This window comes from Mustela putorius, unplaced genomic scaffold (assembly GCF_011764305.1).
Source record: "Mustela putorius furo isolate JIRA1106 unplaced genomic scaffold, ASM1176430v1.1 tig00003869_pilon_pilon_pilon, whole genome shotgun sequence".
Classification (NCBI taxonomy): domain Eukaryota; kingdom Metazoa; phylum Chordata; class Mammalia; order Carnivora; family Mustelidae; genus Mustela; species Mustela putorius.
The window spans coordinates 19,467,532-19,486,322 of record NW_025422021.1 but is presented as its reverse complement, the minus strand read 5'-3'; the positions used below and the strand labels follow the sequence as shown (position 1 = coordinate 19,486,322).

General features: G+C 34.6%; 1 protein-coding gene across 1 annotated transcript in view; it reads left to right on the top strand.

Annotated features, from left to right (window-relative positions):
- The window catches only part of PSMD14 (proteasome 26S subunit, non-ATPase 14), a 100,753-nt gene that overhangs the window by 70,006 nt on the left and 11,956 nt on the right, over window positions 1-18,791 (top strand). The window contains exons 8-10 of the mRNA XM_004743941.3: window positions 6,122-6,229; window positions 13,376-13,450; window positions 16,804-16,929. Coding sequence (XP_004743998.1) covers window positions 6,122-6,229; window positions 13,376-13,450; window positions 16,804-16,929 — 309 coding nt within the window. The remainder of the gene's footprint in view (window positions 1-6,121; window positions 6,230-13,375; window positions 13,451-16,803; window positions 16,930-18,791) is intronic.

The following is an 18,791-nucleotide window of genomic DNA, read 5'->3' as shown; positions in this document are numbered from 1 at the left end:
TCAAAGAAGGAGGTTTCAAATAGGATTAGCTATGCAAGAGATTTATTTGGGTAAATACCTGTGATAGACATAGGGGACAGCAGTATAGGTGTGACCCTGTGGAAGGAGAAAGGGAAGGTAGAATTGGGAATTGGGTGGAATTGGGAAGGTAGGAACTGAATCAGGCTATACAGCATGTTTCTGAGGAAGTTTCAGCCAGACTGATGAGTTGCCCTTTAGAGGAATGCTTTCTCTTTGGAAGGAATGCCTAATTTCTAGTACCCCCACTTTGTCATTGGCTGGGAGTAGTCTGAGGGAAACATGATTTGGGGTGAACTCCCAGTCAAAGGTGTAGCATGTGGAGGTGGTGAGTCAGCTATGCTCTCTCTGCAGTAGCTTCTGTTGAACGGAGGTCTGAGGCGGTCAGCTCCGTGACTGCTGCAGTTAATAACACTAAGAACTACAGTGGCAGGTATACATGTATTTTATTTAATCTTATCACCAGCTCTGTGAGGTGTCGTTCATGAGCAAATGGAGACATTGAGAGCGTAAATAACTTATCCCGATTGCTGAGCTAGCCAGTGGTAGAACCAGAATTGTAACTTAGGCAGGATTGTGATTCCAGTGGCTCAAGCATTTAAGTAGCTATACCAGACTGACTATGTGCATATCCTAAAAATTTCTGAACTTTATGATTTAACTATATTCTTTTTATAAAGTTTTATGAATCTAAAAATGTCTAATTACCTTTTGCCATACTAGTTTCTTAAGATCCATTTGTTTTCATTAAGGCATACATGTTCAGAACTTGTGGCTTTACTGTTTGAATTTTGATGCATGTCTTCACTTGTCAAAAAAAAGTAAATTATGGTAGTTACACCCCATCCCCCTTCTCTCCCGGTATATTGAAGTTGTACTACAGATCTCTAGCTACAGTAAGCAGTTCTCCAAGGATGAAGAAAGAAAATGTACATACACATAGGAATTTCTTTTCCAGAGCTAAAATTGACATTTTATAAATAATTTCCGTGTTGCAAACTTGAGACTAAGAAATCACAGCAATTCAGTGATATGCATTTGGCATGAGTCAGTTTTAGTTCTTAGTGCTTTTCATTGGAAATGGCATAAAAAGTAAGATTTCTTTGAATTTTTTATGCTATGGGCTTACAAGAGACAGAAGATGTTTTTCTCTTATAGATGCTTGGCAGTGCATGGCAGCAGAAGTAACGAAAGGGTCACAAACCCCCGCAGTACTTCCCAGGTCAAATGCACCCTTAATTTTTAAAGAATCTAGAAACAACCTAAGCAGTTGATAATAGGTCATTTCTAGGTGATAAAGGGTATTTGATATGGAGTGCTGCTTTTCTTTTACACCTAGCATTTTTTATAGTCATTTGGAGACTTTATGTTTTTAAATATGTAGTAACTGGTAACTGAATTACAACTTTTTTCTTTTTTTTGATATATGACATTGATTTTGAGGTCTTAAAATTTTTCTTTCAAGCTTTGTTTAAAAAAAAAATTCAGTTCATTTTATTTATAAGCACTTTCCATAGTCTTTGACTTCAATATAAGTGCAATTGGAAATGCCTGAGGCAGCTACTGTTACGAGAGAGAGACAGAGACAGAGATGGAGAGATTATAATTATAGTAACTACTGCCAAAAGTGTTTATGCATTTTTCTTTCTGATACCTTTGTATTAATTTTAGGGGCTATACAATATAGCCTCCTTTGAATGGAAAAATTGGGAAACATGAATTGATGCTTTAGAAATTTAGTCTAGTCTCTCAGTGACCTAGCAGTTGATATGAAAATATGAATTTGAAAATAAATAGCATATTGGGTAAACTGTACTATACTCATGAAAGAAGCCAAAAAATTATGGATTAGACGGAATTTGAAAATAATTACAGTTTTGAGTCCTAAACCAGATTCGTTATTAAAATGAAATGATAGGTTATTGACCCTTGGGTGTGCTTGGAATAAATATGGAACACAGTATTGTTTTTAAAAGTATTTGCTTTTATAAGCTAAGACAGATGTACAAAAAAGATGCAGTTTTTATTTTGTATTGGCAGCTTCCAAATATTTAGTATCTATTTCCAAGAGTTGCAATTAGTAAAGCAACCATGGTACTGAAATCTGCACATCCCACAAGCTAATTATATTTGCAAGGTCAGAGTGAATACATATTTTCAGAAAAATAAAGGGTTATATAAATATGTGTCTTCTACTTGGCTGTTATATCACAGTTTGTTGATCTGGAGTATAATGTGTACAATTCACAAATTTGTCTGATAACAGAAAGTGGTGTGTGATTGTGTTTATTTTACTAACCAGTATATTCACAGCAATCACTTCCAAATATCTCTCCAGTAAAGATGTGTTAATTACAAAACAGACAAGGTCTTCTATTATATTAAAGCTACTAACAAGAAGACAGCAGGAATCACACATGTAAATAGCATCATCAACCCCTATTTTAGTCCTCTGTTTTGATCTGTGAGTTGCGCATAGACCAAAGGTGCTATTAAAGACTGAGTGTATGAAATAGGCAGCATTATATGAACAAAATTTATTCAACAAGAAAACAGACCTTTAACATGAATTTAACAAGCCTGAGAAATTATAAACTATCATATGCTGCAGATTCATGCAGTGATAATAAACAAAAAAGGAAAGTAAGAGGTTTCCCTAAGCTAGCCAAACTGCTAATGGTTTTGTTATAAGCTGTCTACTGTTGCAGTGACCTCTGAAAAGTCTCAAGGCACTTGTACCAGAAAAAATTAAATGGTCAGGCTGGTGGATAGAGATTCAGTCTGGAAGATAGGACTTCAGCATGGAAAGGAATAATAAAAGTCTGGCATCACATTCCTGAAAATAATCTTTATACTTTCATTTGAAAGTTTTTGTTATTACATATTAATGAGGTAGTTTTGTGCAAAGTTTTTGGCTACATTACTATTTGGATTTAGAAAATAGTAAACTGGACTGGTTTAATGTATGTATACTTCAAAACAAACTGTTCAGAAAATTCATGTAGCTCCAAAAATGGATTCTTGCCCCTGTCCCTTTCCCCATACCTTAATTAATCTTTGAGGGTTCTTTTTGCAGTATATTTTATCTAAGATTTCCTTTCTGATCCATGGAGTGACCACTTTGCTGTCATTCTGTTGCATCATGCTGTAAATACATAAACATGGAGAAACGCCTTCAGCTTATACACACCTCCAAGTGCTCACCAGGGCTTTTTCTTGAATCTTACTGTGGCATAATTAACACCTTCTTCACCCATTGCTCATTAGTGCACTGGACATTAATGAGTCTATTTTGATAGGTTGCTCTAAAAGAGGAACCCACTTATTCTCACAGTGCAAAAGGCAATTATAAAATTGTACAGATTAAAATGTAGACTATATTGCCATATTTATATTTTTATTGCGTACTAAATCTAATTTTGGTCTGCAGGTTGTTGAACATGTTAGTTTCCTTAAGACAGTTGCTATAGCAATGGCAGCAAATTCCTTTAATCTTGGTGTAGTTAAAGTATTCTTTTCTATTGGCTATCATATTGCTATTCAGGAATTGTCATAGATCTAAGCATGTCATTTCACACAGGCCATCATTTATTATCTGAGTAGTATATTTTTAAACTTTTTCTCATTTTTTTAATAGAGTTTAATTTTTTTGTTTTAGATTTGTTTCTGACTGATCATAATATCTACTTAGCTGGTATTTTCATTTCCTTTTTATGAAGTTTCACACCTGCTTATAATATTCCAGAGAAATATTATGGAGATTTTTGCATGTAAAATAGCTGCCTGCTGTTTTAGTTTGAAAGTGTTCAGTATAAAACAATATGTAGGCATTTTGTTGTGATATGTGATGGAATTTTTGTAGTTTTGTAGGATCGGTTTTTTCCAAATGATTTTACTGAAATCTTAAAATGGAATCGAAGTATTCTAAGAACAATTGGGTTAAAACGATGCTTGGCTCTTAAATTTACCACAGTACTAAAATGGTGGCAGTTCTTAATTCTGAATTTATTTAAGTACATCTATTAAAATGGTCACTTCCAGGGCGCCTGGGTGGCTCAGTCGTTAAGCAGCGCCTGCCTTCAGCTCAGGTCATGATCCCAGGGTCCTGGGATCGAGCCCCACATTGGTCTCCCTGCTTAGCAGGAAGCCTCCTTCTCCCTCTCCTTATTTTCCCACTCTCACTGTTTCTCTCTGTTAAATGAATAAATCTTAAAAAAGATCTTTTGCTTACATTTTATATATTTATTTTTCACATTTAATTTAAGTGCTTTTTAGGAAAAAATTTTATTTCTATATTTTAAGCAAGTGTTTGAGATCAGGTCATGATCTCAGGGTCCTGGGATTGAGCCCCATGTCAGACACTCTGCTCAGTGGGGAGCCTGCCTCCCCCTCTTGCTCTCTGCCTGCCTCTCTGCCTACTTGTGATCTCTGTCTGTCAAATAAATAAATAAATAAATAAAATCTTTTTTTAAAAACTATGATAATATCTGATTAAAGCATGTCTAATATTAGTACCTATTTTTATGATTTTTTTTTAAATACATGACAAAAATATAAGAAAAGCAAGAAGTATAAACCCAGGCCATATTTATTTATATATAAATATTAAAGTTAAGTCTGAATTACAGTTATATAGAAAGAAAAAGGAGTTTTCACAAACTATTAAATCATGTATGTTCTGGGAATACTTGATTTTATTTTGAGGCAAGAGGACTCTGGGGAAATTCAAACTGTTAGAAATAAAAGCAAAATTTCATAGTTGACTTTTGTGGTTGTTGTTGTTGGCCTGCCAGAATGGACACTTGTAATGCTTTTTGGTCTGTTTGTTCCCTTTGTACTATTTGTTGACCCTCTGTGGTAGCCTTTTAGAAAGTGTGACTTTTTCTTTATTTAGATCTTGTTCTTTAGTATACAGCATGTATACATACTTCCTACAAACATACTTTTCAGACTTGATTAGATTTAATTTGTCTTAACTTGAAAATAAATTTGCTTTTCCCCTCTTATTCAACTACTTGCTCAGCTATACTCAAACTGTATAGAAACAGGAAGCAGTCTAGTTGATGATAACTTATAATATTAATCTCAGTTAAAGCACTTTTAAGGGATATCTAGAAAAATGTATTATCCTGCTTTAAGATTTTTTTTATGTGACAGAAGTATTGAGTTTATTCTCTAGGTAATTGATTTAAATTCCCTGAAAGAAGCATCTGTCTTAAAGTCCCAGTGCTTTACATAAAACTTCACATTTAAAAGCTTTAACAAGTTCTTTCAAATCCATGATAATGAACAGAACAAAGTGTTCAGATAATATGTGATTCTTGTTAAATATCTTAATATATAAGAGCTAACAGATGATACTTTATTACGTAAGTTTGAACTCTTTGTATACAGAAATTGAATACACTTAGAAAAAGATGATACCTATCGTTACGTCTTTACTCTGAACTCATGGCCATCTCAGTCTATACTGTGTTCCTGGCTTAAATCACAGATGACCTTGGTTTTCTTGTGTTTGCCTCCTATTCTTGACAGTGGCTTGGCTATTTAAGGCCATCAGACAAGGTATAAAGTCTTTTATAGTCACAAGAAGTAAAAGGTATCTGACTAGAAGAGAATACAGGAGCAAGTGCCTTGCTGGCTGTAATTTTGTTGTCATTTCAAGTACTGTGGGAGTATAATTGATGTGACAGGGCTGGGCTTTACATGTGGTCCCTTAGCTTGTGCTCACTTTCAGTTTTAGTTTCTCTTTGTCATTCATTTTGATTAGGTAAAATTTAGGTGACAAACATATGCACACCAATGGAGGCTGTTTGCTGTGTAAGTTTAATAATGATTTATTTCAGTAATAAAGATGCAAAGTTAATATTTTTCTTTACTGCTTCATGAAAATTGCAATAATTGGTGTCACCTTACATTACAAGATAGAGGGTGGTGTGCTGATGGCACAGTCAGCAGGAGGTTCTTTTTTATTAATATTATAATTAAATGATTTTCTGGAAATAGGCCAGAAACAGATGCAAGTTGATCATGCCTGTCCACTGTTGCTTGGCATCATCACTTGCTTTTTAAAAAGAATTGACCTGACACCTTATTTTTACAGGTTGTTATTGATGCCTTCAGATTGATCAATGCTAATATGATGGTCTTAGGACATGAACCAAGACAAACAACCTCAAATCTGGGTCATTTAAACAAGCCATCTATCCAGGTAATGCCTGTATTTGATAATGTGTTAAAACTGTTTTAATTTTAAAAGCCTATTATGAATGGCCATTTTAAGATCTAATACTTAGCATTTTAATTTGTTTGGAGTTAATTTTTCTTTTGCTTGAGAAGAAGATTATGGAAACACTTGCAGAAATTAGGTTTGCTCATTTATGAGTCCATTTTTAGTGGAGTCTTTAAACTTACATAGTTTGAGGATACTCTTTTGGGGAGCATAGTAGAGTCTTTATCTTGAGAGTACCTTATGGCTTTGTATGGTTAACACTGTAGTAAAGGACTGATAAACAAGTTTTGGGTAGAGTGCATTAGGGGTATCATTATTGATTGGTTAGTGGACATTTCTCAGCATTAAAAATAGGATAATCAATACACTATAAGAGACAGAAACATTTCCTTTTAAATGGTCCTGAAAACTTTCTGCCTTTTTTTGGTTTACTCTCCACATTTAAAATAAATCCTACAACACATACCTGTATTGTTACTTTTGATTCATTTATATCTTGTTCTAATGTCAGCTACCATTATTACAGTTATTGCAAGAGTTTGATATCCTCCTGAGTGATTAATGGGGTTTTTTTGTATCATTCACATGTCTCATTGTTTTTACACAAATCTTCATTGTCTGCAAAGATTATTTTAAATGTGTTTTTAAATGTACCACAACCTGTGTTTGTATAGTTAATTGCTTCTCTGAAGATTAATTAAATGGGCAGAAATACCATGTTTGGTTAAATAGAACACATAGGACAAAGACATTATAGTAGCTATTGCTTCTTGCCTTCTGAAACCTGGCTCTGTCATATGATTGTCTTTGGGGAGTTGTGGCTTTGACAGTTAACCATGGTTAAGCCTGGGTCACACTCTGATAACTTTACACCTTTAGACACTTACTTTTGCAGTAGTCACTCGTTTGAAATCTTCATCAGAGTGAAACCTTTTGTTTGAAAGGATTGAGGTGTGTTGCTTTTGAATAAAATTGTTTTACAAGTCAGGGAAAACTGCAAAGTTTAATGAGTATGAAATAAGCTACCAGTGTTTTGATTGGGTACAGACAAGCCCATGCTTGTATGTTCCAGGAGAATATATGTTTAGCCTGTGATAATGACCTTTCTTATAAACCCCCATAGTATCATACTGCTTCATTATTTTTTTTTTGCCAAAGGTTAAGTAGCATCTCACGATCCAAGGTCATTGTGATTACTACGTGGTATATTTCTGCCAGAAGTTTTTACTAATTGCAAGTGAACAGCCACCTGTTGACAATTTCATCTTTTAAATGTAAAACCTGCTTTTTAACTTTATAAATTGAGTAAAATCAGTATTAAAATTTGTTCTTTTTCCTATAGTAGTCCAGTTTGTGTTTTTTAGTCCTACCTTATAGTTCATAACTTAAAGGTGGACCTTGTAAAGCAAGTTCCAAACCCAAGTTAAAAGGACCTGGGTGTATAATAGCTACAGCATCATTGTTTTTCCTTTCATTTTAGTTTGTTTTGCCTTCTAATTAAAATCTGTAAAACATTTATTTCACACTTTATATAGCGCCCATCAGAATGACATCTATCTGAGTGCTTTACGGTTTTAAGACAGTTCAATACTAAACCACTTAAATAGGACCGAGCCAACAAGTAACAGAACAAAGCCACACTTTAAAACTATTTCTTAGTTTTCTAAGATAAGCTAGAAAGAAAGCAACCCAGAAAAACCTGAAGTGACTGGTTAATATAATAATATAATTTTGACATATGTTAGTAGAATCTTTGACTCAGGGATCAGAAGCCTTTCCAAAGGGGTTTTATTCTGAAGGAAAATTAGTTTGTGTTAAGAGGGTCATTGCACCTAAACCAACTTTCTAGTAGTAGGGATAGAAACTTGACAGCAACTATCAGCACTTATGCTGATGGCGACTAATGCTTTTCTAACACTGATTTTTTACTACTATATTTATTGTAGTGGGGAAAAGTATGCTTATTTTGTAGACTACTGTTCAGTAAATTGAGGAACGTTTAAAATATGTTAAGAAAAAGATTATAAAATAGGATTTACAAGTTCCCCTCTTTGCAAATACGTATTTTATAAACTGTGCCTGTTTATCTGCACAAAGATGTTAATGATTACTACCTTTGGTAGAAATGGAATTTTTTTCTTGTTTTTCCTTTTCCATATTTCTTAAAACTATCTACAGTGAAACATAACATTACTTACAGAAAATGTTATTTTTAAAGCACTAAAACAATGTTGGAAATATCTGTAAGAAAAAAACGAATAGACAAAGTTTATCTTAACTTTCATGTTTTAAGTAAGGGAAGCCATTAATAATCCTGATAGGGAAGCAAAGGTGTGATGCTTACATTCTAGGCTTTTGTTTTAATGTACGAGACTTTGTAATATTTTGTTTTACCATTATTTACCTTTTTTACCATTTACCAATGATAAATGGAACATTTACCATTATTGTCAAACATAGGATTGAGGGTTAACAAGCATTTATTTTCATAATTAAAAATTTTAAACTGTTCCACTTAAAAAGTGTTCAAAGCATTTCAGATCCTTAGGAGCAATAGTATAAGTGAAGATTGGGTTGTCATCTGCATGGAAATTTTGTAACCATTGGTGCACAGATACATTGTGCAAGGCCTGTGAGCCTCTAAGTGTAGTCCTGCTTACAACTGCATTGTCTAACAGAGTTAAGCTATTTGAAAAGCATCGTTTTCAGTAGTTACTGTAAGTTATAAAACTGTTGCTCTGGAAGGAACCATTGTGTCATTTTGTAGGTGAGGGAACTTTGTAGTGAGTTAACGTAGGAACTGGCATCATAACCTGGACTCCTGGTTCTTTATACTATACTTGGAACTTAATTAAATAATTAATTTTAACAGAGGTATATATTTATTCAGTTCAAAATTCACAAGTTACAAAAATGTATTTAACAAAAATTCTCTTCTCCTTTTGCCTTTTGCAATCCAATTCAATAAAACACATTTTGTTTCTTTTCAGAGTTATTATATTTATGTAGGAAAACTCCATTTATTTAAAAATATGATGTAATTGATACTATTCAGCTCCACATTTTCACTTTATCAGTGTAAAATAATTTAAGACAGACAAACCTACCTCTGGATCTAAATAAACACTCCTTTTTTAAGAGCATGGAACTTTTTTGATCGATCAAGAACCTCTCCAGAGGTTATTATTATTGTATAGTTTGTAAGCTGTGTATTTTATAATATATCTGCTTTTCCATAGCAGTGAGTATATGGAGATATAACTTAAATCTCAGGGCACCTGGGTAGCTCAGTGGGTTAAAGCCTCTGCCTTCAGCTCAGGTCATGATCCCAGGGTCCTGGAATTGAGCACCGTGTCGGGCTCTCTGCTCCGTGGGAAGTCTGCTTCTCCCACTCCCACTCGCCCTGCTCGTGTTCCCGTGCTGTGTCTCTCTCTGTCAAATAAATAAATAAAATTTTTTAAAAATAACTTAAATCTCTACTCAGTAGTCTGGGCGGTGTTCAGTGAAGTATGATGAGGGTAAAGTGTTAGTTGTTTGTAGTTATTTGACACAGGCATATATAGGGAGCCATTTAAGTAAAGGATCTTATTTTAGGATCTGTTGTCAAAAATCCCTTTACATAAAATACCGTCTTACACAATTCATTCCAACCTGATAGCTGGTTGCCTCTCATAAACTGCTTATATCTTTATCCCATAGTTTCTACCGCCTTTGCTCATATATCACTGCAGTTCTAAGTTTATTACTTTCCCTTCTTGCTATTATTTCTCCTGTAGTGGTTTAGACTGTCTTGAACATTCTTTGCAATTAGGTATCTAGTCTCCCAAAGATAATTGTACTAAAGGTTAATAAATCACATTAATGAACAAATACAGAAATATGAATAATTCAAATGGTGATTGATTTTAAAGTTGATTTGTCATACTAACAAAATTATGAAGCTCTACTCTAAAGATTAACTAAAGCAGCATGGAAACAATCAGGAAGTTAATCAACAGGATCTGGAAACACCCCTTTGACTGTGGTTCTCTAAACCATTCTGTATCTAGAATAGATAGCCTCTTAGAGTGGTAATAAGTACCAACCTAGGCAGAACTTCCTGAAAGGTTAGCAAAGTTTGACAAAGAAAACAAGGGTCAGGATATATAAGAGGCAAATAAATAAACTCACTGCTGTTAGTAAATTCAAAAGGTATTGTCCTAGAAACAGTGCTGTAGAAAGTGACTAGTTTCCTGGATCAACCACTGAAAGCATATTTAGCCCACAGTATATAATATTATAGAATAGATCGGGCTATAAGAATGCTCCTATGAGAAACTTTTGGGAGATTTAAAATGGCCAATTAGTGAATAAGTTTGGGAAATGTATCCTGTTTTAATGAAGAATTGCCTACATTTTCCTAAGTTCCATCATACGTTTGTTAATTGTAAATTAAGAAGTTAAGTAATGATGTTTTAAGAAATTTCCTAGGTGTCTCCTTTATCTGCTTGACATGCTATGGCATATGCTATTATATTCTGTGTAATTTGCAATTTGACCCCTCCAAAAGGTTGCTTCTCCCTCCTTATAAATCTAATCTTTTGTTTAGCATACGCTGCCTCAGCCTGTTGATGAAATTGGTTAATTTGAGAGAATTTATTATTCACTGAGGCTGTGTTTTTTGGGGGCTCATGTGAAAGGAGGATTGTATATGGCCAGTTGTGGTTTGCAGTGTACTGGGGGTACACAACCCATGAGTAAGTGAAATTGGGAGAGTGCTCGAGGATATCCTTTTATTTAAACTTACGTATTTTTTAATCATTATATCTCCTAATTTTTCATGCTGCCTGTTAGTTTTACTGATTTTGTCTAAATAATGTTATTAAAAATCAAGTAGGCAGTATCTTCAAATACCAAACTCTATATTTTAGCAGTATAGTTAATCTCTAAAATGTGGACTGTGGGCCCACTAGCCGATTTTTCTTTCTTTCTTTCTTTCTTTTTTTAAGATTTTATTTATTCATTTGACAGAGAGAGACCGCAAGAGAGGGAATACAAGCAGTGGGAGAGGGAGAAGCAGGCTTCCCGCTGGGCAGGGAAGTCCAATGCGGAGCTCAATCCCAGGAGCCTGGGATTGTGACTTGAGCTGAAGGGAGACACTTAGTGACTGAGCCACCCAGGTGCCCCAGGCTGGCCAATTTATTTATTTATTGGCCATACCTGTTACCAGCTTTATGGCTGCTTTGTAGAATTATATAGTCAGGGCATTGCACAATGGTGCTTCGATGAGGGGCAATTTGGAACTGAAACCTAGCATAAGTTCCACTCTCCAGTCAGGCTTTATCCACTGAGAGGACTAGGTACCTTCTTCTAATTCTTCCATCCATGGGATACACTTCCTAATTTAGATAAATATGAGTACATACTAAGGAAGGCCCTGATTAATTCTACTTGTAGATCTGCACAGCACAGGCATTTCTGAACGCTGAAATTTAATTCACTACTCTTGTTGACTATTGAGATGAATAGGATTTAATAAATACACTTAGTATTTTTAATTTTGTATGTCAACCATTTTATTATAGCAGATGTTAGGATAAGAATGGATTGTTATAGTACCTATCTAAAATGTTTTAGTACTTGGTGGAGTGGGTTTTTGCTAGCGTCATTTTAAAATAAGACTGTTTGATGCACCTGGGTGGCTCAGTCATTAAGCATCTGCCTTTGGCTTGGGCTGTGATACCAGCATACTGGGACTGAGCTCCGCGTCCCTCTCCCTGCTCAGTGGGAATCCTGCTTCTCCCTCTCCCACTCCCGCTGCTTGTATTTCCTCTTTCGCTCTCTCTCTCTCTCTCTCTCTGTATGTGTCAAATAAATAAATAAAATGTTTAAAAAAGTAAAATAAGAAAAAAATAAAATAAGACTGGCCATGCTTTGTTTTTCTCCTGACCCTTTAAAGTATAAAGACTTAATCCAAGAATTTCCTAAGACACATTGTGGCATACCAAGGTAAGAGAAACATGGGCTTTCAAGTCAGAAATCCCACCTTTGCCTTGCTATAAAACTGGGACAAATTAAAGATTTGTGTCATACTTTCTTCATCTCTCAAAACACAAATGGAACCAGTCTTACTGGGTTGTTAGGAAGATTAGAAGACCTAATGTGAAAAGCAGATGCTGGGTACTCACTAATTATTTCCTTTCTAGCCCTTCTTCTACCTCAACACCTTAATGCCTTCACTGTACAAATCCAGTAATTAGAGAGTACAGTGGTGGTTTTGGTTAGCTTTAATCTTTATATTTGAGCTAACCCTAAAATCGCTTTTGTTTTTATACTGATTGAAAATAAGTCCAAGTTCATGTCTTACCAGGCTGATAGAGGATCCCCCAGAATGTCATTCTGAGCCCCATTTGAACATCTGTTGCTAGAGTTAAATATTTGATCAGTTGTGAATGGATTACATCACAGGTAGTGTTACCGTTTCTTAGTAAAGCCATGTCATTAGCATACATTTTTATTATGATCTGCCTGTTTGTCTTAGAGAAGTCAAGTGCAGTGGAAAAAAATCTGGCTTAGAAAGATTGCCTGTCACTGGGTAATATCATGAGGTAAATAAAAATAGACCCAGTAAAGAACAAACTCCACTTTGTTAATTTGGAAACGTGTGGATACCCATTGTTTGAATCTGTTAGAACTGAATTAACAAAAAGGGAGACCCCAGATTAATGTCATGGGTGAAAAAACAAGTGTATTATTATGACTAAATTTTAGACTTTTCTTTTGAAATAACAGAGAGTACCCTAGATATCATAAAATCAGACTTACTAATTGTTATTTATAAACTATCATTAATTTATAATTTAGATTATGATGGGGTCAGACCCTGTCTCTGACTCTGAGCAGGGTTACTGAAACTGTTAACTTTGTGCTGCTGTGTATGATATTTTGAAGAATGTATGACCTGTACCTCTAAACCTCACTTCTAAACTTATAGCTGAGAAAAAATATTTTTTCATTTAATTTTTATTTAGGTTAAAGACTTTTTATAGAAGTCAGTAAAGATGTTGTCTGTAGGATATGTTGGCAGTTTCAAACTTATTTTTTACATACAAAATATTAATTTGTCCTTTAATCCTTTCTATATAGGCGTTAATTCATGGACTGAACAGACACTATTACTCCATTACGATTAACTATCGGAAAAATGAACTGGAACAGAAGGTAAGTTAAAATTTTTACCTTAGGGAGAGGGAGAAAAATCTTTTTCAGACCATTTAAATTACTATCTAGTATGTTTCACTTTGAATGGCTGACCTTGTTCATTGATGTGTTCAAATATTTTTTCATTCCTGATGAATTTGCAGGAATTTAAAATACAGGAATATTTTATTGGACATATAGAAAGACATTTTACCTTATTAGTAGGTGCTAAAACAAGAAAATAAGCAGGAAACAAACATTTCTGTTTGATTTTATGATTAATTACAAAAATCATTCTGTGATTTATCTGATTATCTTTTACCAATAAAATGACCTTTTGAAACTTTTTTCAAATTTGAAAGGCATAAATTAGATTATAGTTGTGTAGTACTTTAAAAAATACCCTATTTATATAGGGTGAATGAAAAACCTAAAGGGAAATGGGTTTTCATATATTTAAAGCTAGATTCTTACCTTTTTTTATACTAGCCAATTTTTAAAATTTGGTTACCTTAAAAATTACCTAGCATCTTCATGCTTTAGCATTCTTTTGTTTTTACTATTTTAGGATTATTTCAACTAATACCAAATATTTCATTTTGCCTGTTACTGTTTTTTGAAATTACAATCTGAACTGCTTTTTTTCTTTTCTTTTTTTTTTTTTTTAAAGATTTTATTTATTTATTTGACAGACAGAGATCACAAGTAGGCAGAGAAGCAGGCAGAGAGAGAGGAGGAAGCAGGCTCCCTGCAGAGCAGAGAGCCTGATGCAGGGCTCCATCCCAGGACCCTGGGACCACGACCTGAGCCGAAGGCAGAGACTTTAATCCACTGAGCCACCCAGATGCCCCATGCTTTATTTCTTTACTATTACAATTAGTCATCTTCCAAATTAGCTTCTTGTATTTCTCCCTGAAGAAGACTTAAAATAATTTTTAAGAACCCCGAGTACTATTGGTAGCCAGTAAGTTTTGGTTTCTGTGTGACTCTCAAGTCCAGACATGGTAAGTAATCAGGAGTAAATAAGACCTTACTTAACTGATCAAAACTGTTACTCACAAACGTGCATTAGAAGGGAATTCTAATGCATGAGGTAAATGGGAAGTGAAATAAGTTGGGCTGTCCATATTGCCTCCTCTTTCAACAAGATGACCTCCATTTTTAAGGTCATTTATATACAATGGGGGAAGATGGTGCTATATAAGATTTCATTGAAAGAAGAATTCTGTTTTGTTTTGTTAAGTTTTATAAACCACTGTTTTAAAAGATCAAAGCTACCAGTGAACTCACCTAAAGGTCCTGTGTGCTTGAGCATGATGATGAGTGAGGCGTTGCAGGGGCCTGTTCTTCCCTGGCCCAAAGGGAAACACGGAGCCATAAAGTTTTTTCCAGCTGCTTGTCTATGTCCCAAAGTTTATATGTGCTGTGGTAGATTTAGTTGTTAGCTTGAAGTATATTTTCAACACTTCATTTCAATTTTTATAGAATAGGTACAGGCCATGAAAAAAGGGCACCAGTCAGATGCAAACTGAAAAATGTATTCACATATGTAAATATTTTATCAGTCAGATATCTGACACCCAACTGTTTGGAAATATCCTGCTGATTACATAAACTTTCCCACCTTTTTGATGCCCCTAAAACTTAACAACTATCCTTGACATAAAAGATAAACACATAAATACCTACATAAGTTAATGTTATGTTTATGCTCCTAGTAGCTCAGTTTAGAGCTTTTTATAGTACCAGAAGCCCTGCCTTTACTCTTATCCCACCAACCTATATACTTATATACTTCCCTTCAAACATACTCAAGGGTCACAGTGGAATCCTTGTTGAGTCATGGTAGGGATAGCCATATGCTCTGTGGGAGCTTTGCTTTTGAAGTGGTAGGAAAAATCGAGTTCTCAACACTTAACTGTAGGTAGCTTTATAACATATAGTTGCAGCTGCACCAAAATTTCCCAAAGATGTATTTTCTAGAACACTTTTCAGTGGAGAAGATGAGAAGCAAAGAAATTGGAGTTACTTGTGCAGGATTTTTTCAGGTATTTTTGCAAACTACTCTTGTCCCCATGGGCCCTTGAATGGGAGTGGAGGAATTTGGAGCTTTGTGTCTTAAGAAATCTCATAGGTGATTTTTGACATGTACCTATTCTCTAGCATCAAAAAAGAAAGAAAGAAAGATCCAACTCTGTACCATATATAACTATGAAACTCTAAGCAAGTAGAATTTCTAAACTTGACACTTCAGCCTTATCTTCAAATCATGGTTCATGGATCTCACAAGACAGACTGGTCCTAATGGCAAAAAAACAACCACCATTTTTTTCCCCACAAAGATTTTATTATTCACTTTAAAAAGTTACTAAATTTTAAGTTCAACTAAAGAACATTTATAGAGTAACAAGACTAGGATAAATTGTTTTAGGACTCTAAACTTGAAAACCTAGGACCTTCGAGGAATATGTACTCAGAATGAGGACTTTAGCTTAAGAAACAACGAACTAAGGTGTTTAGTTCCATGATCACTAATAGGGTCTGATCCTAGTTTGCTGCTTTGCAGACTGGACAAATCTGTGATTTCCTGCCTAGTTTCGTGACTTTTCATTCTGACAGTAAGGAAGTTTGCATTTAAAAAATTATGGATGGACTATTAGAATTAGAAAGAAACTTAGTTATGAGATCTTAGTTCATAGATGTATAAACTGAGGCTCAGAAGGACTTAGCTGAAGTCAATTCAGAAAATGGGACATTACCTCCTTACTATGGCCTTTGAAAGCTGGGCTATATGCACTATTTCACCTTGTGTGAAACGTAGTAGTTCACTCGCTCATTCATTTGTGCATTCAGCAAATGTTTATTGAATGTCTGCTATGATTAGATTAGATATTGTTCTGGAATCTAGATCTTGGTGATCTCAAAATCAACAGGTTAAGGCTCCTACCTCGTTGATTTTTCTTTTGTGAGAGAAATGCAATAATAAAACAAAAATTTCAAGTGTTGATAGTTATAAAAATAATAATGCAAGATAAGGGAAGACAAATATTTAAGGTAGTGTGAGGTGGCTTTGTAATGTATTGTGATGAGGAAAGGCATCTATCTCTAGGGAAATGAGAAACATAAGCCATGCAAAGATAAGGAAAATAGCCTTTGAGGCAGAAGGACAGCAAGTACAAAGGCCATAGCATTGGAGTACTCCTGAGGTTGTATTAATATAAATTTAGGAGAATTCTTACTTAAGTAAGTTAATAAAATTAAGTTTTAAATTCTTACATTAATTCTGAACTTTTTTTGTGAAATTGTTTCTCAAGACAAATGATGGGAATATCCTCAATACAAGAAAATAATTACTTTTTCCTTATATTTTTTAGATGTTGCTAAATTTGCATAAGAAGAGTTGGATGGAAGGTTTGACACTTCAGGACTACAGTGAACACTGTAAACACAATGAATCAGTGGTAAAAGAGATGTTGGAATTAGCCAAGAATTACAATAAGGTAAAAATTACTTCCAACATTTATTTCTTACAATCTTTGAAATACGTATGATTAGATGGCAAACATGGTATAAATATATACATAGGTAAAAATTGAATGGCCTGTTTTATAGATCAGATAGTAAATATTTTGGACTTTGCAGGCCATCCAGTCTGTTGGCAGCTGCTCAGCTCTGCTGTCATAGTATAAAAGTGGCCACACACAACACGAAAAGGAGTGAATGAGTCTGTGTTTCAGTACAACCTTATTTTATTTTATTTTTTTTAATTTTTTAAAGATTTTATTTATTTATTTGACAGAGAACAAGAGAGCACAAGCAGGGGGAGTGGCAGAGGGAAAGGCAGTAGCTCCCTAGGTGAGGGAGCTCAGCATGGAGCCCAATGAGGAGCCCAGTCCCAGAATCCCGGGATCATGACCTGAGCCAAAAGCAGTCGCTTAACTGACTGAGCCACCCAGGCGCCCCAATACAACTTTATTTAATAAAATAGGCAGCTGGCTAGATTTGGCCCATGGGCTATATAGTTGGCAACCCTGTTGCCATATAAAATAGTTGACCATATAATAGACCATATAAAATAGTTTCACATTTGAGATTTCTTCTTTATCCAGGGGGCTTTTTCTTGGAAGGGAAAGGAAAACAAGGAGATGTAGGATAATAACAACAGCATTTAATAATTCTACATATAGTTTAGTTTATGAACTTTTCTTTTTTTCATTTAGAAAGTGTCTATTGAAAACTTGCTATATGCTGGGCACTGGGGATATGGTAAGAAACAAGACGTGTCTTCACAGAACTTATTTTCTGGTAGGGGAAACAAAGTAAACAGAAACACAATATGATAATATATTGTGATTTGGTGCTATAAGAAATAAATGGGATGATATAAAAAAGTATAACTAGGGGAGATCACTTTTTATATATGAAGATGTTTAAAAAGTTGTATTTTGTGGAATCTCCTGAAGATACTTGTATGCTAAAATAAATGTGGCCGTAATATTTTTGTTCATAAATTGATATTCTTTTACAATTTTGCAATTGAAAAAATACTTGAACTATGACTTAAAATGTATCTTCTGTGTTGTATTAGTTTCCAAGGGCTGCCATACAAACTACCATAAACTGGGTATTTTATTTTATTTATTTTAAACTGGATATTTTAAAACAATTATATTGCCTCACAATTATGGAAGCTAGAAGTCTAAAATCAAGGTATTGGCAGCCTCCAGGGAAAGATCTTTCCTTTCCTTTTCCAGATGCTTTAGTCCCAGGCTTGCTTGCTTGCTTGCTTTTTTTTTTTTTTAAAGATTTTATTTATTTATTTGATAGAGAGAGAGAGAGGCAGGCAGAGAGAGAGGGGAAAGCAGGCTCCCTACTTAGCAGAGCTCGCCCATGTGGGGCTTGATCCCAGGACCCTGAGATCATTACCCTAGCCGAAGGTAGAGGCTTAACCCACTGAGCCACCCAGGCACACATTCCCTCCCCACCCCCCCACACCCAGGTTTTATTTAGCTTGTGACAACTCCAGTCTCTAACCAGGGTTAGGATTTCAACATATTGGGAGTGGGGTGTGGGCCATGATTCGGCCTAACATGTGTTTTCTAGCTTTCTTAACGTAAAGCCTGCATAAAGAATAGATTTTACGTTTTGACCCAGAACATGCAATTGTATATGTGTGTACATATAGTTGCTACAAAAGTTTTACGAAATAATATTTACCTTTATTATATGTGATAGTTTTTTTTGTCATTTGACTTAGTTCTATTGTTTCAATTATATATACATACATATAGCTTGCAATCCATTAATGTATTGAAAACCTGCAGTTTGTAAAACATACAAATTACAGTGTTTTATTTACAAA